This window comes from Lissotriton vulgaris, chromosome 5 (assembly GCF_964263255.1).
Source record: "Lissotriton vulgaris chromosome 5, aLisVul1.2, whole genome shotgun sequence".
Taxonomy (NCBI): domain Eukaryota; kingdom Metazoa; phylum Chordata; class Amphibia; order Caudata; family Salamandridae; genus Lissotriton; species Lissotriton vulgaris.
Genome location: NC_141693.1, coordinates 1,551,085,140 through 1,551,111,126, shown reverse-complemented (window position 1 = coordinate 1,551,111,126; position 25,987 = coordinate 1,551,085,140). Strand labels below are relative to the sequence as shown.

Below are 25,987 nucleotides of genomic sequence, written 5' to 3'. Positions count from 1 at the left end.
GGGTCACAACGGCACCAAGAGTGTTCACAAAATGCCTAGCTGTGGTGGCAGCACACCTGAGAAGACACCAAATACATGTCTTCCCATACTTAGACGATTGGTTAATAAAGGCCAAGTCACAAGAAGAATGTCTTCACAACACACAGAAGACAATTCAATTGCTGCACCACCTAGTGTTTACGGTGAACTACAAAAAATCACACCTGCAACCAAACAAGATTCAGCAATACCTGGGGGCTACTATAGACACAGAAAGAGCAATAGCATACCCCAATCCGATCAGGATACAAACAATGGTCGGGTTAATACAAAGATTTCAACCACAACACTCACTACCAGCACGAGTGTTCATGCAACTGTTAGGCATGATGTCCTCCTGCATACTGCTAATACCACATGCCAGACTACAAATGCGTCCACTACAGGAGTGTCTAGCGACACAGTGGAATCAGGCTCAAGGTCAGATTACAGATCTGGTGTTGGTAGACGACCGTACGCATCGCTCTCTGAAGTGGTGGAACACAACAAACATTTCCAAAGGACGGTCGTTCCTAGAACCGATTCCACAAGTGATAATAACAGCGGACGCATCGCTCTCCGGATGGGGAGCGCATATGGACAAATACACAGTGCAGGGAAAGTGGAGTGTGCAGCAAAAGAAACTGCACATTAACTACTTGGAACTATTAGCGATATTTCTAGCACTAAAAGCTTTCCAAATGCAAATAACAAACAAGGCAGTCCTGATCAGAACAGACAACATGACTGCAATGTATTATATTCAAAGACAGGGGGGGACACACTCTCTCCAACTATCCAAACTAGCACAGGACATTTGGAGATGGGCCATTCCTCAAAAGATCTATCTGTTAGCAGAACACCTTCCAGGAGTTCAAAATCAGATAGCAGACATCCTAAGCAGACAGTCAGAACAAGTACACGAATGGGAGCTGCACGACCAAATACTGCAGCCATTCTTCCAAAGATGGGGGCAACCAGAGATAGATCTGTTTGCCATTCATCAGAACGCAAAATGCCAAAACTTCGCATCCAGGTACCCACACCAACGGTCCCAGGGCAATGCACTATGGATAAATTGGTCCAACAGATTTGCTTACGCTTTCCCCCCTCTCCCACTAATTCCGTTAGTGGTTCGGAAACTGCAGCAGCACTCAATGACAATGATACTAGTGGCACCCACGTGGGCAAGACAGCCGTGGTTCACCACGCTACTACAACTCTCACAGGTGCCACATCAAAAGCTAACATTATTACCCATGCACCTTACACAGAACCATGGAGAAATAATGCACCCAGATCCCAAACAATTGAACCTAGCGATCTGGCTCCTGAGGTCATAGAGTTTGGATATTTAGATTTACCACCAGAATGTATGGAAATCATTAAACAAGCAAGGCGTCCTACCACCAGAGCATGCTATGCAGCAAAGTGGAAGAGGTTTGCCATACACTGTAACAGTAAGCACATCAACCCTCTGGACGCATCCACTAAACAGATGATTTGCTATTTACTACACTTGCAGCAATGTAACTTAGCATACACCTCTATCAGAGTTCATCTCGCAGCTATAGCGGCGTACCTACAAAACAGGCAACATCTTTCCCTGTTTAAAGTACCAGCAATTAAAGCTTTCATGGAGGGACTCAAAAGAGTCATTCCACCAAGACGACCACCTTCCCCAGTCTGAAATCTCAACATAGTACTTACCAGACTAATGGGGCCACCATTTGAACCTATGCATAGGTGTGAAATACAATTCCTCACATGGAAGGTGGCCTTCCTCATAGCTATCACGTCACTTAGAAGAGTAAGTGAGTTGCAGGCTTTTACGATTCAAGAACCATTCATGCAGTTACACCAAAATAAAGTGGTTCTTAGACCAAACCCAAAATTCCTACCAAAGGTAATTTCTGCATTCCACATCAATCAGTCAGTGGAATTACCGGTTTTCTTTCCAAAACCACAAACGGTAGCGGAGAGGGCCCTACATACATTGGATGTCAGAAGGGCAATATTGTACTATATAGAAAGAACACAAACTTTCAGAAAGACAAAACAGCTATTTGTTGCGTTTTCTCCTACACATAAGGGCAATCCCATCTCTAAAGCGGGCATTGCCAGATGGATTGTAAAATGTATTCAAATATGCTACTTAAAAGCAAAGAGAACATTAACTGTTCCTCCTAGAGCTCACTCTACACGTAAACTAGGAGCATCTATGGCATTTTTGGGAAACATTCCACTAGATGACATATGCAAAGCAGCTACCTGGGTTACACCGCACACCTTCACAAAGCACTATTGTGTAGATGTGCACACAACACAACAAGCTAGAGTGGGACAAGCTGTATTAAAGACTTTATTTCAGACAGTTGCAACAGACACAGGCGACCACCGCTAGGGAGAGAACTGCTGTATAGTCTATTCATAATGTACCATCTGCAGCCCATATGCCTCGAACGGAATATGCTACTTACCAGTATGCATCTGTTCTTGGCATAGAGGGCTGCAGAGTGGTACATGCCCTCCCAGCCTCCCCGGAAACCTGTGTCTGTTCCAACATTATCTTATTTAGATACACTTACATGGGCATTCCTATCTGTATTCTATCATACTACTCCATCTAACCCTACTATGGCAAAACAATCTAAGGATGGAGCCGATGCCCATGCGCACTACCAACCAAAGGAGGAGTCACCAAGATACAAAAGACTCTCCAAGAGAAAAACAAAGTGCAATCATCCGAGCCCAACACCAGATGGCGATCTATTCATAATGTACAACTCTGCAGCCCTCTATGCCAAGAACAGATGCATACTGGTAAGTAGCATATTCCATATATATCATAGGTTTAACACCAGTTATAGTTAGCTGGACATTTTACTCATACAAAACCATTGAAATTCCCACGTTATAGTTAGTTGGGCTCACTATAACTCGTGCGCCCGCAATCCACTGCTGATGATGTCACATATTACATCATTCATGACATGGTTAGTGACATCACTAATGACATCACTGATGACATCATCCATTTAATAATACGATGCACCTCCTCACACTCTAATCTAACCTTTGATACACCCAGTGTTAAATACAAACTACCATTCCTGAAATTATTGACACACCAATACCAGTAACTACATACGCACTCACTGATTTCTAGGTCTACACACACATCCACTCATTCACCCATACAATCACTCATACATACGGTCACTCATCAATAGAACACTATCATATCCAGTCATATACCTATACAGACACTTACACACTGACACTCATTCACAGAGTTACTCAAACACCTAGTCAGTTATGCAGAGAATCAATCACACTCCCATTTCCACAACTACAAAGTTATACACACTAAACCTTACTTTTTCAAATATATAGTAACACATACTTACTCTCTTTTACAGTCACTGATACAAGTACACATTGAACCATACAGTCACTTACGCAATCACAGGCTCTCATGTATAGTCATTTATATATGGCAACTCTCACATGCACTGTGTTTTACATATGTACCTACTTTGACATGTAGCACTGGGATAGCCATTCACTCACCAACACATCCATGCAGAGAGTCAACCCCCCATACAGCTCTTTCCACATGCACTCTTGAACCCATATACCAAGTGAATCAACTGCTCACATATAATAATAATCACTCTCATACAGTCAGTCACGCACCTACTAAATCCTTCATCCAGACACTCATACATCCACTCATTCTTCAATATGTAAATTATGAACTTTAACTTAATGGTATTTTAACTTTTCAGAAACACACAGACACTGGATGATGTCATCAGTGATGTCATTTGAGATGTCATCAGTGATGTCACTGACCATGTCATGAATGATGTAATATGTGACATCCTCAGCAGTGGATTGCGGGCACGCGAGTTATAGTGAGTCCAACTAACTATAACGTGGGAATTTCAATGGTTTTGTATGAGTAAAATGTCCAGCTAACTATAACTGGTGTTAAACCTATGGTTTTTTCAGTGAATTTCAAAGGTTTTTTAAATGCTAATTCCTAACTATAACAAATGTGAAACCTATGTTTTTTTTTTTAGTGAATTTCAGTGGTTTTTTAAATGCTAATTCCCAACTATGATTGTGAAACCTCAGTTTTTTTCACTGAATTTCAAAGGTTTTTTAAAAGCTAATTCCTTTCTATATCTAGTTTGTAACCTACGATTTCTTTTTTTTATTTGCTGTTATATTATTAATTATTAATAATTAATTTTTGAAATAATATTTTTCCAATTTTTTTTTTTAAATCTTTTTTCCTGGGGCGCTCAGGGTGTGCACACCGGTAAGCTCTCCCGAGAGCGCTATTTCTGCGTCCGTTAAAAAAAATATGTATGAAAAGAATAATAACGCAAGACATTTAGTACCATACTTATAAAAGCAATATTTTTAATTTACGAAATGAAAATGAATTTACATTTCCATAAAGCTATCAAAACGTCACTCAGGCGCGCCGCGTAACGCCCCCGGAAGCGCCTACGTTCGCGGCGCGTAAGCGCCCACGTTCGCGCCGCGTAAGCGCCCCCGGAAGCGCTCCGGTGCGCGCAGCGTAATCGCGTCCAGTCATGTGACCTTAAAATAACTCTTTTCATTGGTTGCTAACAGTTTTTTTTTTTTCCAAAGAATGAAATCCCCACCCATTTCCTTCACTTCTTCTTTCACTTTTGTGACTGAAAGACCTGTTTTTTGCTCTTGGATCTTTCTTGGATTACCATGGATGCCAGAACATCCAGCAGTGATGATGACAGAGAGTCATTTATTGATGAAGAAGTTCCTCCGCCCCGGGTAAAAGAACACTTCATATGGAAGTTTTTTTCCATTCCACATGATCAAAAAAAGTAAATGCTCCAAAGGTGGAGTGCCGGATTTGTCATACCGTCCTCTCACGGGGTGACCCCACCAAAAAATATTCATTTGGGAACTCCACTTTGATTCGCCACGTCGAGAGGAGGCACCCACAGAACTTTGCGCGGGAGAGTGTCAGAGCTCTGGCACAAGAGGCCCCCAGGGATGGTGCCTTTACTTCAACCGGAGGACCAACTACATCGGTGAGGGGGCGACCAGAAGAGCTGATCCCTAACATTCAGCCTGCATTTAATGAAGCCGTAATTAAATGCAAAAAATGTGATCAGCTACTTTGTTATGGGGAACAAAGTGTTATGCTCGTGGTTCGAGCAATAGACAACCACCGCTGCCAACCCCAGTCCTAATTTTGATTATTTTTTTTGCTCCTGTTGAGCAGTTTCCAATTCCCTGTTTTTGTTTCTGTTGAAAAAAAAGGAAAAAAGAAGAAAAAAAAAGTTCTTTTCAGAACTACCTCCAATTCTCATCAAAGAGCTGTATTCTTAAAAAAATGAAAGAGTAACTTAAGTGGAGTGCAGTGAGAGAAGAGAGGAAAATGAGTGAGAAAGCAAAGAAAGCGACGAGAGGGGAAGGTAAGTGAAGAAGGGGGACTGAAAGAAGGTCCGTGTGGGGAACGAGAGTGAGAAGAAGGAGAGTTAACATGGGGAATGTGGATAAGTGAAGAAAATATAGTAAAAGAACGGTGGTGTGGAAGGGTAAGAAAAGAGCAGTGATTTTTAGGAAAGAGTGGAGATACAGACTGGATCATGTCAATTGAGTGTGAGACAAGGTGAGTAAGGCAGTGAAGAAACAGAGAAAGTGAAAAAAAAAGTTAGAGTAGAAGACTGAAGGCCACATTTATGAGGCCATGCGTCACTTTTACGCTGCCAGTGACACTTTTTGTGACGTACCAGTGGTGTAAAAAATGCACCTTGCTGAGTCATATTTACAAAGTGACGCATCTAGGTAGATGCGTCACTTTGTAAACCCCTACGCCACATTATACCTGCGCCAGGCGTAATGTATGAAAAGGGGGCGTATTGACGCAAGAAAGGGTCGTAGAAGTGACGCAGTGAAATCTATGAGATTTCACTGCGTCACTTTTACGACACTGTTGCGTCAAAATCTTGCTCCTGCCTCACAGCAAGCGTAAGACTGGCGCAGGCCCTTTCACAAGGGGTTGGCCCCATATGAAAGGATGCATTGCTGGAGTTGCGTCACTTTTGTGACACACTCCAGCAATGCATCACTTTTACGCTTACAGATACGTCAGAAATACTGATGTATCTGTAACTCCTTGCGACATAATGCGTCCTACATTAAATATGACGCATGAGTAGAAGACTGAAGGCCACATTTATGAGGCCATTCGTCACTTTTACGCCGCCGGTGCGTCACTGTTTGTGACGTACCAGTGGTGTCAAAAATGCACCTTGTTGAGTCATATTTACAAAGTGACGCATCTAGGTAGATGCGTCACTTTGTAAACCCCTACGCCACATTATACCTGCGCCAGGTGTAATGTATGAAAAGGGGGCGTATTGACGCAAGAAAGGGTCGTAGAAGTGACGCAGTGAAATCTCTGAGATTTCACTGCGTCACTTTTACGACACTGTTGCGTCAAAATCTTGCACCTGCCTCACAGCAAGCGTAAGACTGGCGCAGGCCCTTTCACAAGGGGCTGGCCCCATATGAAAGGATGCATTGCTGGAGTTGCGTCACTTTTATGACACACTCCAGCAATGCATCACTTTTACGCTTACAGATACGTCAGAAATACTGACGTATCTGTAACTCCTTGCGACATAATGCGTCATACATTAAATATGACACATGAGTAGAAGACTGAAGGCCACATTTATGAGGCCATGCGTCACTTTTACGCCGCCGGTGCGTCACTTTTTGTGACGTACCAGTGGTGTAAAAAATGCACCTTGTTGAGTCATATTTACAAAGTGACGCATCTAGGTAGATGCGTCACTTGGTAAACCCCTACGCCACATTATACCTGCGCTAGGTGTAATGTATGAAAAGAGGGCGTATTGACGCATGAAAGGGTCGTAGAAGTGACGCAGTGAAATCTATGAGATTTCACTGCGTCACTTTTACGACACCTTTGCGTCAAAATCTTGCGCCTGCCTCACAGCAAGCGTAAGACTGACGCAGGCCCTTTCACATGGGGCTGGCCCATATGAAAGGATGCATTGCTTGAGTTGTATCACTTTTGTGACACACTCCAGCAATGCATCACTTTTACGATTACAGATACGTCAGAAATACTGACGTATCTGTAACTCCTTGCGACATAATGCGTCATACATTAAATATGACGCATGAGAAGAAAATTGAAGGCCTCGTTTATGAAGCCATGCGCCACTTTTACGCCACCGGTGCGTCACTTTTTGTGATGCACCAGTGGTGTAAAGAATGCACCTTGTTGAGTCATATTTACAAAGTGACGCATATAGGTAAATGCGTGACTTTGTAAACCCCTGCGCCACATTATACCTGCGTCAGGTGTAATGTATGCAAAGGGGGCGTATTGACGCAAGAAAGGGTCGTAGACGTGACGCAGTGAAATCTATGAAATTTCACTGCGTCACTTTTCTTGCGCCTGCCTCGCCGGGTGCGCTCCCCGGTACGCGCACCGGTGGGCGCCCGCAGTGCGCCTATAGATATATATGTGTTTTTGAAGTTAATTTTGTAAAAAACGACTTGAGCAATTTTCACCAAACATAGCAAAGGCACATCTGCATTCCAGTCCCTACAATTTTGCCAAGTTTGGCGTAATTCCTTTAAGCGGTTCGGGCTGTAGACTTGTCAGACCGTCCTATGGAAATTAACATGGAGAACACACTTTTTAGGACCCCCTTTTTTCTCAGCCCCCACTTCTCGAATCCCCCCGAAACTTTCAGGGAAGGAGCGCAGCGGAGCTGGCCAAAATTTTGGAAAATTACACACAAATTCCTCAATCTGCGCCAGAGTTATTCCCAATAGAATGTTGCGGATTTCCTATGGTAGCCAATCCTAACTATAACTACCTACTGGCGACCGCAAGTAGGAGATATATATATATATATATATCTATCTATATATATATATATATCTATATATATCTATATATATATATATATATCTATATATCTATATCCACATCCACATCCACAAGTGTGTTTTTGTTGCAGAATGCAGTGCAATAAAAACTCTTATTCACAAGAACTAGCGAAAGATTGAAAATATATCAAAGGGTCCCTTTGAAAAATATATTTCATCCTAGTGACCGCTCCCAAACTAGTCTGCAGATGATTAACATTGTCATGGTCTCTAAAATTATGCAGAAGTGGGGGACTAAATTATACAGCAGGGTTATCTAAAGAATGCACCAGGAAAAGGCAAACTGAGCCCATTATGTAGCACATTGTGTGGTAGTATTATTTTGATTATTTGAGCTACAAACAACATTTTCTGTTGAAAACTGCTAATTATTTGATGAAGTGTCTTAAATAAAAAATTAAGAGATAAATGCTGTGAAGACTGAAACACGTGATCCACTGTCTCTGCCCACTAATCTATCCATGAAAGATTCACAAAACCTAAACATTCTGATTCAAATCAGTGTCTGTTAGTTGCACCTTTTTAGAGAACAGTTTCTACAGAGAATGTTTTTAAAAGCACAGTTTTTTTTCCTAAATCGTCACTTTGTTAACTGCATGATTAAACATTGTTCTTTTTACTGTAGAAAATCAAATGGTGTCGTCCAGTGTTTATATCCCTATATTTAGTAACCATTTATTTTATGGAAAAGTAAATTTTTTTCAAGTCAACCACCCTAAAATAAACATAGAATATGAAAAATACATAATGGATAACATGTACAATATGTCCTTTGTTGCATTTCGGTTTTCGGTGTGTTCTGTGGCATTTACCAGATAAAGGTGTACAGATAGATCTAAGAGGTCGGGGGTAAGAGGCTTAAAGGTTAATAAATATTTAAAATATAATATTTAAAATAAAGTACAATGAACAAGGTTATTATATTGAAAAATAATTAAGAGACTAAAGCACTAAAGTAAGAGATGTAAAAAAGACAAAAAAACATTTAGTTACGAAATATGGACTATCTAAAACATGATGATATAATGGTAAATACTTACCTGGATGCTATTGTAGTACTTGGTATAGTCTGTCGATATATATGACGGCAAGATTAATGATGTGACACACCTGAAACTGAGTCATTGCAAGCCAATATTGAACCCTTGTTTTAAACATTACATCTCTTTTGCAAAAGAAGAAAAAAAAATCCTATGTTTTTAAGACGGGTTGGTGTTTGGTCCTGCCTGCCCCCGGAATGGATTACTCAGTTTACCATAATCTGGGAAAGAATATACAATAATGGCTTCTTCACCATAGGGGTGCCTTTGCTGTTTGTTGGAGGGCTGCTGCTGGTGACACGGACCTTGTTTCCCTGATCTGATTTCCGGCCACTTCTCCACTTCTCGCGCCCCCGCTTCGCAGGAGCCACTCGCTGCCACAGGAACTTTGTTGTTCAAGTCCTGCCGGGGACCCAGAGGACTTGGCTGATACTGCCTGCACCACCCACGCACGGAAAGAGGCGTGACTGCGAGGACCAGCCTGCCCAGCGGCGCTGATCGGCCGCAGCTGGTCCTCTTCCTGCCCCCTCCAGCTCAAAAGATCTAGCTGTGAGCGTATCCGGTGGGTGCCTTTGCTGTTTGTTGGAGCGCTGCTGCTGGCGACACGGACCTTGTTTCCCTGATCTGATTTTCGGCCACTTCGCCACTTCTCGCTGCTCCTGCTTCGCGGGTGCCGCTCGCTGCCACAGGAACTTTGTTGTTCATGTCCTGCCGGGGACCCAGAGGACTTGGCTGATACTGCCTGCACCACCCACACACGGAAAGAGGCGGGACTGCGAGGACCAGCCTGCCCAGCGGCGCTGATCGGCCGCAGCTGGTCCTCTTCCCGTTCCCTCCAGCTCAAAAGATCTAGCTGTGAGCGTATCCGGTGGGTGCCTTTGCTGTTTGTTGGAGGGCTGCTGCTGGCGACAATGACCTTGTTTCCCTGATCTGATTTCCGGCCACTTCGCCACTTCTCGCGGCCCCGCTTCGCAGGAGCCGCTCGCTGCCACAGGAACTTTGTTGTTCACGTCCTGCCGGGGACCCAGAGGACTTGGCTGATACTGCCTGCACCACCCACGCACGGAAAGAGGCGGGACTGAGAGGACCAGTCTGCCCAGCGGCGCTGATCGGCCGCAGCTGGTCCTCTTCCCACCCCCTCCAGCTCAAAAGATCTAGCTGTGAGCGTATCCGGTAGGTGCCTTTGCTGTTTGTTGGAGGGCTGCTGCTGGCGACACAGACCTTGTTTCCCTGATCTGATTTCCGGCCACTTCGCCACTTCTCGCGGCCCCCGCTTCGCAGGAGCCGCTCGCTGCCACAGGAACTTTGTTGTTCACGTCCTGCTTGGGACCCAGAGGACTTGGCTGATACTGCCTGCACCACCCACGCACGGAAAGAGGCGGGACTGCGAGGACCAGCCTGCCCAGTGGCGCTGATCGGCCGCAGCTGGTCCTCTTCCCTCCCCCTCCTGTGCTTCCTCCTTAATAGAAGCCACCTCAACACGCTCGGGACAGAGCACGGGACGGAGCCTGGACAAAGGGCGGACAGTCTTAGACAGTCCGAGACAGGACGCGACTGGACTGGGCCAAGACCTCTGCCCGAAAAACATCGTGAGTCGCGCTACTTTCTACCCTGTTAGACTTTGAAAACTGTTGCAGCATTGTGGATAAATTGAGTTTATGTTTAGTTCGGGACTCTAATTTATTCTTGGGTACTAAACTATTAAGTTGCAAGCGGACTAACATACTAGTATAGGCTGTCATGTCTAAACAAAAGACTCCCACTGTACCTAATAATACCATGGATAATTACCTAGTACAGGTTGTTGCAAAAATTAATAGTGAGAGAAGGTCTTCATTAAGCCTGAGCCAGTTCCCTATTACCACCTTGCCTGAACCTATTCGAGTAGATTTATTGGAGCTGGATACTAGTAATTATGCTTCTGTGTTTGACCAGATCAATAATGACATTCTTGTACAGAATATATCGGCAACTGCAGTGACTGAAAAGGTAGCTGAGGATGACCCAGATTCAGTAGAGGAAAAATCTCCGCCCCCAGTGCCCGCACCTAGAATCACCAGAGGGAGTAATAAGGGCCAACCTAAACGGGGTGGGCTACGTTCGAGCAGAAAAAGACCAGCCTCTCCGCCCAAAAAATGTGTTTCAGACGAAGGAAGGGGGGAGTATATTCTTGGATGATGTCCAGCTCAAGAAACTAGCAAGCATGTTTGACTTAAAGTTGAAGGGCATCATTAAACCATTGGTAGCAAAAATTGATCAATTAACAGAAGAGGTTCACAGACTAGGGGGGCTCCTAAAGAAAACTATAGAGGAGGTGGGAGATATACCGAATCAAGTGGCATGTAGAGTTTCCTTATGTCATCAAAGTAGGTATTTTTAAATCACTAGGATTACTTTCCTTTTCTTTCTTTCATTCTCTGCACTGCAACTTTTTTGCCCTGTCTGCTCACACACTGTCTTCTGTGGGTTGGATGCTCGATCCAAGGGTCCATGATCAGGCAACCTCAGACTTTCGCTGGGGAAAAGCCTAGAGGACACCTTTTCTCCAACAACCCAGATGACGATACTCCACTTTTGAGTGGGCTGATGGGTACTGTTTTCTAGACTCATAGACTTTGTATCTTCTCTATTTCACCTCTTTGACATAATAGTGTCATCTGTTCAAGATCAACGGTGTGATCTGAACACATAGATTGGACACCATCCGGTTCCAATAGTTCTCTTTACCCAGACTTTGAGTACCTCTCGTGTTTTTTTGCATGTAGAGTTGAGCCAAAAAGAGCACCTGTGGGGTCCACGGTGGGGGGTGGTGAGACAACAGTACTTAACCCTCCCCCTATTCATTATCAAGAGGTAGGGGACCATGTACTATCTAAGGATGGTTCCTCAGCAAACTAGCGGGACAAACTACATCGTGTCCAGAGAAAGGCCCAGTAGAGCTCATCGTAGAGTCCTCCCCCCTTGTTTTGGTCTTGGCTAATGTACCACCCCTGAAGCCAGGCCAGATGGAATCTACACTGTCCTTGCTAAGTAAAGCATTACATTGGCTATCTAATAACATGGCAATATCCCCATGGGGTAAGCAGCAGCTAGCGGGGGAATCAGTCATGGCAAGAAGAGTTGATTGGATAGGGAACAGCCCCAAAAGATTTGGGGTTGACTGTGCAGTGTTGCATTTCTCAGGGCCTGATGTACTCCCCAACATCCTGCCAAACTTATTTCCCCCTCAACGTAGAACTGCAGATATAATCCCACTAACTCTTGAATTATTTTATTCTAGAAGAGGAAATGTTCTGAATTCAAGTATACTGAGGACTAAGTGGAATTTGGTGTCAAAGGGAAGGGTTAGGGGTGGCCAAATTAGCGACTGGGGTCCGAGTCTTGAAAATAGGTTCTCAGCACTATCCAATCTTAATGAATGTGATTGACTTGGTTGTGGTGAAAGCACTGAATGTAATGACTCAATAGCGCTTGACGACTTTTGTATTAGCGCTGATAAGGGCAGTTTGGTTACTGCGTCCCTAGTAAGAAGGAGGGGACTACCTAACTCAAATGAAAAAGGGCTAGATAGGGAAGTCCCTGTACTGCTGACTGTGAGCAACTCGGAGAGAAATATTGGTCTTGGGCTCGTAGCTTCTTCTCTCGAACCATTAGACCACCCCCCTATTAATCTAGATCCTGAAGCTGTTTTGGTGTCTGCAAGACTAGACAGGCTGACACCTCCAGGGAAGGCATGTCTAACTACAGATAAGACAAGGCTGACTTTCCTTTCTTGGAATCTCGCCGGAATAGCTAATAAACTCACTTCCCCAGAATGGTGCGACTTTATCGACCAACATGATATTATTTTGTTTCAGGAAACATGGTCATTGAGCCCAGTCTATCGGGTTGGATTTCTTAATTTTTATATCCCAGCTATAAAAAATCCTAAAGGGTGCCCATCTGGAGGCTTGACAATATGGGTACGCCAATCATTACATTGTAAAATCCAACAAAGGACCCTTCCATCATGTGATATATTGCCAGTCAACATCACGTGGGCCAATGGCCAAGGGGTGGCTATTTTCAACATCTATGCCAGGGGGATTGGGGGGGGAATACATCTGAAGTAATATCTGTCCTTGACCAGGAGCTTGAGTTGTTGCCAACTCAGCTATCTATTATAGTAGGGGGTGATATTAACACCACTTTTGAACCTCCTGGACAAGAGGATCAGATTTTGGCCTCAGAGGAGGATAGCAAATGGGGAGTTCCCCAGCTTGAACTGGATATGGTCAAGAGATGGTCTGCTGTGGCCATCCAAATTAGGAGTCTATGCCTAGCAAGGGGACTTAGAGCAGCAAATGGGCGTATCCCATCAGATCATCAAGGGAATAACACATTTGATAATGGAAGGTCAACTAGCCGAATAGACTACTTCCTGGTGGATATCAGGGACTGGCATAGGCTGCAAGATATGATTGTAAAAAGTAGAATTGAAAGTGATCACAATCCGCTCTGCATGGATTTCCAAATTAATTTAGAGATGAGAGAAACAAGTCTTGGGGGTGGCAAGGTGACCTTAGATATAGTTTCCTCAAACAATTAGCGCCATGTAAAATGGGGTAGATTGGTAGAAGACCCTGAGAAGATTGAGGATCTTAAGAGAGTGGTGGCAGAGGAAGTAAACATTCTGAAATTACATAGTAATAAACCAAATTTCCCTGAAATTATGGCAGAGACTTACTCTAATTTTTTTACCAGGCTTCAGGGGTTCTTTTTGAAAACAATATCACAAAGCAGGGCTATGAAAAAGTTACCTAAGCTAGGGTGGTATGACCAATCCTGTAGAATAGCCCGCCAGAATCTTAGTACCGAGCTCAGGTCTAGGAATATTATAGGAGTGAGGAAGGCCACGGATATATATATACAATAGCCCAAAAAAAAGCTAAGAAACAGTGGGACGAAGATCATTGGTGCGACTTGAAATTTGCTTGTGCCGCTAAAGATCACAAGCAATTTTGGGCAATTGTTAAGTGGGACAGAGGAGGGACAGCAGAATCCCCACAAAATAATGTTGCTAAAAACCTGTGGATAGATTTTTTCAAGCCTCAGTATGCCTGTAATTTAGCTGCAGATTGTTATTCCCTACCCCCCATGGTCTTCTACAGCTGCCAAGTATTTACTATAAAAGATGTCAGTATTGCATTAGACTGTGTGACAGGGGGAAGAGCGCCAGGCATGGATGGCATTCCTGCCGATGTGTTTTTAAGTGATCGGGAATCATGGTGTCAGTACTTTTCATGGCTAGCCAACTCTGTGGCCCAGGGTGCACCTATACCCACTTCTTGGAAGGGTGCGGAAATAATTCCAGTTTTTAAAAAGGGTGACAAATCGCTACCCAGTAATTATAGACCCATCAGCCATATAGATTCAGCACAAAAACTGATGGATCGATTAGTGCAGAACAAGCTTCAATCTTGGATAGTTGAAAAAGATATTTTGTCTCCATATCAAGCTGGTTTTCGCCCCTGACAAGCTCAATCGACCAGGTTTTCTACTTTATAGCCCTCTATTGGAGGAATGTGACTTTGATCAATGGCCCGCTTTAAGCTGTATTTGTTGACTTAAAATCAGCTTCTGATTTAGTTCCACGGCCAAAATTATGGAGTGTGCTTGCTGAAGCTGGTATAAGTCCAGAACTGCTAACACTGCTTGTCCGCTTGCATGAAAACAACTACGCCAGAATCAGGTGGGGGGCACAGGGTGAAGTGACTGATCCTTTCCCTGTGGAACGTGGGGTTAGGCAGGGGTGTGTCTTGGCCCCCACATTGTTTTCCATATACATTAATGGTATTGTGGACCACTTAAGAAGGTTCCCCACCGATGCACCAGTGCTAGCAGGGGCTCGTGTGCCAGTCCTCATGTTTGCGGACGATACGTTGATAGTATCACGAACTCCTAGTGGGCTTCAGAAGGCAGTTAATGCATTTGGTGAGTTTTGACAGAACCGCGGTCTAGAGTTGAATACTTCTAAGACCAAGTTTATGTGTATGAACCAACGGAAGTCATTCAAAGGCTCAATTACTTTTAGTGGTACCCCTTTAGAGCAGGTAGAGGCTTTTACATATCTAGGAATATCCCTTCAGGGTAATATGAGATGGAAAAATCATATTGACATGGCAGTCTTAAAATTCCATCAGTTAGCAGGTGTGGTAGCGCTTAAACATAGAGCCTCACTGACTAAACCAATCACCCCTGCTTTAGAAATGTATAACATGAAGGTGATAAGCGCCTCACTGTATGGATCGGAATTATGGGGATTCTCTAATTTGAAGGACTTGTCACTGGCAGAGAATAGGTTCCTGCGGCGCCTAGTTGGGGCACCACAAAATACTCCTACTGTTCCTCTGTTGCTTGATCTTGGCAGGAAAAGTATAGAGGACCTAGCTCACCTACGCCCTCTGTTATATTGGAGACGGATAATGACAACCCCGGAACTAGCTCACTATGCTGCCGCACTAGCGGATATTATCAATGCTGACCGCTTTCATACCATCTTGTGGCTTAAAGAAATACTGGGTCTATTATCCAAGCTGGATCTAGACCACCTATGGGCTAATACCAATGCATCATGTTTTCCATCCAAGACTATTTTGAAGAAAATGTATTGGGACATGGTTCGGTCATCTGCTTTTTGTATTGGATCCAACTCCAAATTAATCCGTCATTTTATTGATATCAAAGAAGTACCATCTTGTGAACCCTACTGGGACATTATCGAAAAGCCACTCGATAGAAAACTGTATTTTCAATTTAGATTTGGAACTCTTCCCCTAAACGCATTTACACAAAATTGGTCTGCGAACCGGGATGAGAAATGCCATTATTGCAAAGATCTAACTGAGAATGTTTCCCATTTACTGTTTGTTTGCCCTCTTTATGACTGCCCACGTCGTAAATGGATAAAACCAGTGTGTCTTAACTTAGGAACACGCAGGCACATAGAGGCGCTTAGAATACTGGAAACAGATTGTACACCCTACCTTGCGATCGCTGTTGCAAAATTTTTAGGATGGGCCTGGACTATCCGCACCCGCACTTTACAACTATCTGATGCAGCCCAATGAATTATTGTCACCATGGTACATGTACTGGAAGTGATAGCATAAAGTGTTTAATGTCTGTTTTAAATATATATGAATTATATGAATTGTAGGTTTAGTTTTTATTGTGTAGTGATAGGATGTAAATTGCTTTTATGACTTGCTGTCGAATAAAGCTTCCGAAATTTAATTTGTAACCATTTATTTTATGGAAAAGTAAATTTTTTCAAGTCAACCACCCTAAAATAAACATAGAATATGAAAAATACATAATGGGTAACATGTATAATATGGTCCTTTGTTGCATTTCGGTTTTCGGTGTGTTCTGGTGGCATTTACCGGATAAAGGTGTACAGATAGATCTAAGAGGTCGGGGTAAGAGGCTTAAAGGTTAATAAATATTTAAAATATATTTAAAATAAAGTACAATGAGCAAGGTTATTATATTGAAAAATAGTTAGAGACTAAAGCACTAAAGTAAGAGATATGTAAAAAAGACAAAAAACATTTAGTTACAAAATATGGACTATCTAAAACATGATGATATAATGGTAAATACTTACCTGGATGCTATTGTAGTACTTGGTATAGTCTGTCGATATATATGATGTCAAAATTAATGATGTGACACACCTGAAACTGAGTCATTGCAAGCCAATATTGTACCCTTGTTTTAAACATTACATCTCTTTTGCAAAAGAAGAAAAAAAATCCTGTGTTTTTAAGACGGGTTGGTGTTTGGTCCTGCCTGTCCCCGGGATGGATTACTCAGTTTACCATAATCTGGGAAAGAATATACAATAATGGCTTCTTCACCATATAGGTATCCAACATGAAGTGCTCGCAGATGCTATGTGGGATACAGATAGCAGATCTCCCCAAAGAGATACCTGCAAAGCTTTTGTGTCTCTAGCGAGTAGGACCCCCCTGCCCATCCAAACCTTCTTCCTTACCTCTTCTCACCCCCCCCCCACCCCCACCTTTTCCTTTGTACTTTTAAAGATAAACTACTTTTTGCTGTTGGAGAAGATGATGCCTGGCTGGACTGATAATGCAGTCTCCTGTCGTATGGCTGCGACATCTCCCCCAGTTATAGAGACAACTGAGCTCTCTCAGTACCCAAGCTGTTGCAAGTTCAATAGAGGCGCCGGTAGTGATGAGTTACAGAAATCACAATGTTCCTGCAGAATGGACTGTGATTGCAATTGGGTAACCCTCCTTGTTTCTCAAGGGGAAGGTTAACAGCAGGATTTGGATTGTCTTTAAGGGGTTGATGAACTTACCGTGCTTCATACACTATCCATCGTGAGTATTTTGTTTGTTTACAGACGTCCAGTTGGCCTTGCAGGCTAAAACCGGCTCTCGAGGAGGCAAAGAGTAAACTTTTTGTCCACATCCGTTTTTGCGCACAGTTTAGTGGTTGTGGTCAATTCCCTAGGCTAGAAATCCTATGGCCTGTGTTAAGATGGTCCAGCTGAGGTCTGTCGAAGGGAGGGTGTGCCTGGGATAACGTCTCTGTCTTTTTTCTAGCGCTGCTGGGACATCGCCCTGGGGCCCCTGAAACAGATACCCATGAACCTATTCATCATGTACATGGCAGGCAACACCATCTCCATCTTCCCCATCATGATGGTCTGCATGATGGCCTGGAGGCCGATCCAAGCGCTCATGGCTGTGTCGGCAAGTGAGTATCCCGGCCTCTTTCTGTTTGAGTGATACAGTCCTGCAGAGTGCCGAAAACAGAGCCCTTCAACTTAACCTGTGGTAGCCAATGCTATGCTAATGTTAGAACACGCACAGCTCTGCCAGTACATCTGAGTCCTGACATGTCCCATCATTTACTGCTCTCTTCTTGTGACATACATGCTGCTCTGCTGATCCACTGTACTGCTAACCTCCATCCCTCAGCTACTCCTGTACAGAGGTCTACACTCCATTGCCAAGGCACATCAACCCTGATCTACAGCCCTCCACGGTATATCAGAACTGGATCCCACACAGAGCTTGGCTGATGCACCTTAGCGCTAATGCACAGCACTCCGTTGGCAATGAAGCAAGAGGAGGCACAGCGCCAGTGGCTGTTTAAAGTATCCCAGTCATGCAGCACTCTGTGCTATTACAGCCCTTAGCTATCACAGTAGCCATCTATACTGACTGCAGCCCCTCCTTCTACTCCGTTCTTTGGCTCCGACAACTCCCCTTTGTCCTCTTCTACAGCACTTCTTCCTGCTCCGTTTCTTTGCTTTGTCTGCACCTCTTTCCATCTCTTCTGCACTTTCTGCTATTCCGTTCCTGGACCCTGACAATACTTCTCCATACTTCCTGCAGGACCACCAGCTATTCCAGCCCTGAGCATTGACAGCCATTCCTGCTACTCTGGTACGGGGCACTGACAGTACCACTCGATGCCGTACTGTCCCTCAGTTTTATCCAGTTCTGGGCTCTGCAGCTACCCCTCTGTCCTTCTTTGCAGAACATTTCCTATTTCGTTCTGAACTCTGACAGTATCCACCTGCCTGCCCTACAGAGCCTCATACTAGCACAGTGCAGGGCTGTGAGAGTACCCAATCTTGCTCTCCAGTGCCTCCTGCTGTTCGTCCGTCCTTGATCTGTCCAGCCTTTCAGTAGTTGATCTTATTCCAATATTGGGTACATCTGGTTTAATCCAAGGCCATGACATTGCCTCTCTAGTTTCTCATTTTAGAGTTCGTTAACTCAGTTTCTCTTTTTCCAGCCTTCAAGATGCTGGAGAGTTCGAACCAGAAGTTCCTGCAGGGCCTGGTGTATCTTATTGGAAATCTCCTGGGACTGGCACTGGCTGTGTATAAGTGTCAGTCCATGGGACTGCTGCCAACACACGCCTCTGACTGGCTAGCCTTCATTGAGCCCCCTGAGGTAAGTAGGATGAGCCTCATGCTGCTATCTCTTCTTTTGTTTCTTAAACACCTGGTCTTCCATCCCCTGGTCAGTGGTCACTGGCAACCTGAAGGATCTGTCTGCGTGACAGAAATGTAAGAAACCCAAAGGGGCCTCGACAGTGACGGCTCATTCCTGTTACAGAGAGTGCTGCCGGGCCATCTGTTATCTGTGCGGTCTCCTGGTAGTGGAATTCAGACAGGAATTCTCATATTGGCTTCTGTAAAATGTGCTCTAAACGTGCTAGAGCAATCTGCCTAGAATAGAGTCTCAGATCTTCCTAACCCGAACTGGCACAGATCCCAGAAGTTGGAAACCTAGTTAGAGGTCTTGTAAGAAAGGTTGGGAAACAGCACCCTAGTTGTTCTATATTGTTGTTACTGCTGTGAAATTCGCGAGTAATTCACCTATCAATTAAATGTGTTCAAATGTTCCCGCCTGGTAAGCTCTGATAACATCAGCATTTTTTAATATAGCTCTATGCTTCCAGTTTGATGCTAAATGTGTAAATAGCTAACAAAAATACATACATTAGTCCAAGTCCGTTGCAAACATAATTACAGCTAAACAGTCAAAGTGATATAGTCCAAATATTTATATAAATTGCATCCTCAGCAGTTAGGGGAGGATGGAAAGATGTTTGATCCATGTGCTCAGTGCTGCCTTACATAGGAGATCTGACGACTGCAGGAATGCAGATGAGTTCAGTCATCTGTTTTGTGAGCCAGTGGCGTTGTTTACATATGGCACGTGATACATTGTGCGGCAGAAAGTTCTATAACACTTTCCATGTAATGACTCAAAATATACGACATTCCTTATCAGATGAGCTTGCGCACTTTTGTAACCTTCCAAAAGAGGAACAGTTTGAGGAAGATAGTCTGGCTGCATCTTTGCACCCTTACCAACATTCTGTGAACAAAAACACAAATGATTTTTGAAATTTCTAAATTAGTTTAAAGAAGGAAAACACTAGCTTAGTGAATAGATACCTGAGAGCTGTACATGTGCTTCATAGCTGTCAAGTGGCACTAGGTGAAGCGTGCACCTTCAACAAGCCCTTTTTTTAAGCCAACAGCATTTCGCATTCAGGAAGTAGTAATTTTGGCTTTAAATTATAAAGAAGAATATTAGACGGTCCAGCTTGCAAAGTGTTATAAGCTGAAAATAAACTAGCTGAGCAATCTATTTTCAAATGACTTGGAATGACCTGGCAGTTACACCAAGCAGGCACTTAGGACAGGTAGGAGAAATAACCTTGGGCACACATTCCAGCATAAGAATACGAAATACAAGGGTACAGCTACACTCTGCTGGTTCCCTCAGATGTGGGAGATAGCAGGGATTGGAATGTAATAAATATCTGTTTGTCAAATGCACAACATGCTTTAGACATCTGCCTGTCCCATTTAGTGAGGTGACGAGCTATGGCAGCATTCCTATTATATCAGAGTGCTTATAATAGTTCCTCTGACAATGCCAGGGCTCATATTACGTCACAGGTTGGATTTTAGCAAGCCTCCGATTATACTACCTTTCTGATTATACATGCCACCGAACATACCAGTGACCTATTTGGGTTAAAATTTGAATATTCACAGACTTGCAGTATAGGCCAGTGTTTTGATAATGGTAGGGTCTAAATATGCCAGCATTTTCATTAAGCGGGAATTCTAATTACAGCTGAGATCTGTTTATACCATTGTTTGAATTGAACTAATTCACTCTTACTTTAGTTCTGGGGAACCGTCTTGTAAATTGTAAATTTACTAAGAAGCATGTACTCATTTTCACAAAATGTTACTGTAAGTAAACCCAGATTATACTGATGGTCCACCGTCTAGGATGCCAGCTGAGGATCAAAGAGTCCACCTGCAGTCTGTCCTTCTCTACATTGTATAATTCTTGATCCTATCACGGTAACTCACTGTGCCTCAGTTCTCCTGTTTGCCATAACTAAGCGCAAACCAAGTGCTGTATCAATGACCGGGCATTTGCATTACACACATTAGTTAACTCTGCAAGGTTGTGTCCCAGTCAAAATATTATGGGCCCAATTCTCAAAGCTATTGATGCATGCAAGTTTGGCTTCCATGAGTAAAAGTTGCTTTGATCTCATAAGAGGTTTTTCACATGAGCAAATGTGCAAATGTTTGCTAGGAGTATGCCTGGAAATTTGCAGCTGTGGCATATTGCCATTTCTATTTCTGAAAACTCATGTGAATTCTTGAAAGTTATAAATCTGCATTAACGCAAGGTCTCAGGGTTGAGTCATGTAGTGTGTTGTGATTTTCTGTAGAAATCGGGCCATTAAAGTATCTTTTTTATGTATTGACCGTAATGCTTTTTTTACAAATTCTCCATCAAACGTTTTATTTAATAATGCTTTAAAGAAATGGTAGTAAAATTCGCCCTTAAAAATCCCTCAATAGTTAAACAAAATGGTTTCTAAACCTTTGTTGACTTTTTTTCAAGTTACAGATATTTTGTAGTACATTATATTTTGTCAAATTGCGCAATAATTTAGCAAAACGGTCTACAACTTTTGTCCATATTGTTTTCAAGTGGCACATATGTTCGTGGCATATTTTATTTTAAAAGCAAATAATGAAAATTTTACTCACTTTTGTGAAGAAAAGTTTTGTTTCCATTAACAGATAGATGCAAGGACTATGCTTTTTTTTTTTTTTTTTTTACAATGTTTATTGGATAGAATTAAAAATGTAAAAGTATATACACAATTTTTTTAACCACAGGGTCATGTGTTTTCTGTACAGTAATTGATCCTTAAATAGCAACAGACGACCATGAACAGGCTAAAGCAACTCAATTTACCAGTCGTGCTTGTTCTACCTCTCTTGTGCCCTGCCAATCCAACCAATGCACCTCAGTTACTTCATTACTACACGTAACTCCAGAACTTATCTGCCTCGTTTCGAACTTTCCATAATTTAGATGCTAAATTTCAACGTGGGCCATTAAACGCAGCCAGGAAACTAAAATGCGTTACTCTCTGCACGACTTTAAGTAGGTACGGTCACCAAAGCTCCAAAAATCTACACCACACCTCCATAAATTAAGGTGAACTGTCATTTAATTTGTATATTAAATATTGAAAGTTTACCAGTTTATGCATTTCTTCCAGCCAGTTATCATATATGTTAAGAACTCGGGACTTCCAGAGATGTAGGATGCTCATTCTAGTCACCGATATGCCCATAGCTGTCCAAATCAATTGTCACGGGTGGAAAATCCAACATGTCGTGCAGAATTGTGATCCTTCATGTCAGTGATATTTGTATGTCACTTACATATTTTCTCTCGCTAGTTCCTATCCCACCTTCGTTTTATCTTTGAACATTCTTATAGTTTGTGCACAATATCGCCTTCCTTCTCCTCTCATCTCCAGCACAATACATTAGCCGTCATTTTTTTCCGTATGTTATTTGTAAGCCTTTCAGTGCCACCTCTGTAAAATTTTGTAGTAAGAGAATTTCAGCCAAGCCTCTCTTAGCAGTTTATCATGATCAGTCATGAACTCTGACCAGTCTACATCGAATTGGGACTCCAGTGTACCCGAGGAAATCCCTTCTTCTTCTTGGTTTATTTTTAACAACAGATAAAACAAACCATGAAACAATTAACCATACTATATTTTCCTTAACCAGTTGGGAAAACTGGTAGTTTTTAACAAACAATACTATTGTCTTACGTCCATGTAGAGCCTTCTTCACATCCTCAACTCGCTTCTTTCTTCGTGCAGCATCCACCTTATCAGCGAAATCCTCAAAATGTGTTTGTGCTTGGCTCCTACACAATAATAACAACTCTTGAAATTTAAGTCCACTTAGAATGTAACAATAAAATACCAGAAAAGCATCTTAAAAAGCAGTAAGAAAATCATTAATTAACACCTTACTGTTGGAAATGGCCCTTTTTGCAGGGTTATCCCCAAACTTTTTGCTTTCTTCCTCCCTTGTTTTTTCTGACCTGTGGTTGTTGGCTATAGGACTCTGGGCCCTTTACCACTGCTGATCAGTACTAAAGTGAATATACTCTCCCTGTAAATTGGTATTGTGGTTGGTTGTCCAGGATTGGCATATTTGTTTTGGTTATACAGGATTGGCATATTTGTTTTACTAGTAGGTCCTTAGTAAAGTCCACTGAGTGTGCCAGGGCTGGTAATTCAAATGCTACTAGTGGGCCTGCAGCACTGATTGTGCCACCCACACGAGTAGCCATAAAATGGTGTCTGAGGCCTGCCACTGCAGTGCCTGTGGTCTGTTGCTAACTGCCATGTTGTCCTGGCCAGTGTACACACTAGCCAGGCCTGACCCTACACTTTTCTTACACATTGGACACCCCTATGGTAGGCCCAAGTTACCCCCCTGGGCAGGGTGCAGTGTATATGAAAGGTAGGACATGTCCTAGTGTGGGTAACATGTCCTGATAGTGAAATATTGCCAATTTCGTTTTTCACAATTGAAAGGCCATCTTTCCTATAGGATAGAATGGGGAATGCTGTGTCCCCTGTGCACCTGCATATCTCCCCATAGGAGCAAAATGGGAAGCTGAAGTCTGGTATCCCTGAACTCAGAGTTTGATAACGCATCTTTTAGGAAAGATGGTTTTTAAATTCTGTGTTTGAAAATAGCACTTTTAGAAAGTGGCTATTTTCCTGTTCAACCTTTCTGTGTGCCTCTGCCTGTTTGTGTATTAACTGTCTGGTTTGTGAGTGACAGGGGCTGAGGGTCTCTCCAGGGGACTGGGTGACTCCGCACCAGGCTGAATAGACCAATCTACATGTAGAGTGGTGGGGAGGAGTAGCACCTGGGTCTGAATAGGGCTGTGCCTGCCTCCCACAATGCTGTCTCCACCTCTTGCGGTGCGTGCGTCTGATGGCCCTGGCCCACAATCACAAAGGAAGAAGGCATGCCCTGGCAAAGGGTACCTAGAACTGGTTTGGACTGGATCCTGGACCCCTCACACATGTAAGAACAAAGACTTTTGGGGTATAAAAGTAAGAGCTGAATCCCCAGTAAAATCAGACTACTTTTTGTCAATAAGAGGAACCCCTGCCAAAGAAGATCAGCTGAAGTAACTGGAAAGGAAGACTGCCCTTGCTATGTGTTGTGGGGCTGACCTACAATTTGCTGTTACTGCTAAGGAAGTGGACAGGGGACATTGCTGTGTCCCCCCCCCCCCCCCCCCCCCCACCTGCTTGAAGGAAGGACTTTGCTGTGTGCTGTGTCCAGGAATAAGTGTCTCCAAGGGCCGAGAAGAGCTGGCCTCCTGTTAAAACTCAGGTACACAAAAGTTTACCCAAGACTCTACTATCAAGAAGGATTCTCAACCAAAGAAGATCAGCTGAAGAAACTGTGGAAAAAGGACTGCCTTTGCTGTGTGATCTGGGGCTGACTTGCAGTTTGCTGTGACTCCTAAGGAGGAGAACTGAAGAACTTTGCTGTGTACCCCACCTGACTACAGAAAGGACGTTGTTGTGTGCTGTGTCCTACCTATCTCCAAGGGCCTGAGAAGAGCTGGCCTCCGGTTGGGAACGCAGAGATAACAAGGTTCCCAAAATGATCTTTAATAACAATCTGAGTAAGTGCTTGGGCGCACAGCCGGTGCCTGTTGCCTTTTGGTGTCTCGGTGTGCAGTCGACATACAAAGAAAACTGCCTGTGACAGGAAGCACGCACTGAGGGCCAGTATCTTTTCACCACCGCCTCCGATCATCAAGCGTGCTGTGTTTCCCCTTTTTAGCCTTCACCGCCGCACCTTGACCTGAGCGCCCGAGGCCGGGTTCACTGAGGAAAAAGGAGCCGCTAGACCGGTTCACCCCTGCTGGCCCAGAGTCTGCTAACGTCATTGCCATTCCGCTCTAAGATTGGTCTCAGCCTTCAGGGATTCCCGCCTCGTCATTACTGTGCTGCGCTGATATTGGTCTCAGCCTTCAGAGATACCCGCCTCGTCATTGCCGTGCCGCACTGCTATTGGTCCCAGCCTCGAGGGCTTCCCCACGCTTGTTCCAGGAAGCAGAGCTTGCCGGGGGCCGGAGAGCATCATAAAGAAGGAACATGCCTCGCTGCAGAAACTCGCTGAACCACACGGACTACCCAACCCCGTGTCTGCCAGCCTAATAGCTCCGATCCCAGAGCGGAGCTTGCGCCCAACGCAGGCCGTGTTAGGTTCTCTAGCTCAGCACTAGTTACTTATGCAGCAGAGACCACGGTAACAGGCAGCGTCCTGCTTACCTTGGAGTAAGGGGCTGCGGGGGCCATATTAAAGATCAGAATCCTGTTGTTGGTACAGAGGGCAGCATTTCAAATACCAGCTGCAGTAACAGAACACCTGTGTGACCTTTAAAAACTGAACTGCTGAGTACCCGCTTTTGGGACTAAAACAAAGACACATTTCTATAGGAGGAGTAATTTAGGTCTGTGCATTTTTGGATGTTTTTTATCTGACCTAAGCTATATAAAAAAGATATTTAAATTTTTTTTTACAACCTGTGTGGTGTACACTTGTGGTGTTTCACTGTGTTACTGTGTGTGTTAGTGCAAATACTTTACACATTGCCTTCGGGATAAGCCTGTATGCTTGTGCCAAGCTACCAAGGGAGTGAGCAGGGGTTTTCAACAGTGTGTACCACCTTACCCTGACTAGAAGTAAGAGTCCCTATTTGGACGAAGGTACTTGCCTATGCCAACTAGAGACCCCCAGATCTAACACTTACTTACTCTTAACAAACTTCATGGGTGGTTATGCAGCAGGCGACATTTTTTTCAAGATTTTGGTTTATGCGATAAAACCTCGCCACTATTTCCTTAATATAATTGTAACTTTCCTTCAAAGGAGCTAGGAATTGTTTTATTCTATGTCTGGATCAGAGGGGAGGATTATGCTAGTTAAAAGCTTATTCACC

The 25,987-nt window shown here is 43.5% G+C and overlaps 1 protein-coding gene across 2 annotated transcripts in view; it reads left to right on the top strand.

Annotated features, from left to right (window-relative positions):
* Positions 1-25,987, top strand: part of EMC4 (ER membrane protein complex subunit 4) — a 160,457-nt gene that overhangs the window by 90,853 nt on the left and 43,617 nt on the right. For both annotated transcript variants that reach the window (XM_086920410.1, XM_086920411.1), the window contains exons 4-5: positions 17,675-17,828; positions 18,879-19,039. In XM_086920410.1, the coding sequence (XP_086776536.1) occupies positions 17,675-17,828; positions 18,879-19,039 (315 nt within the window). The remainder of the gene's footprint in view (positions 1-17,674; positions 17,829-18,878; positions 19,040-25,987) is intronic.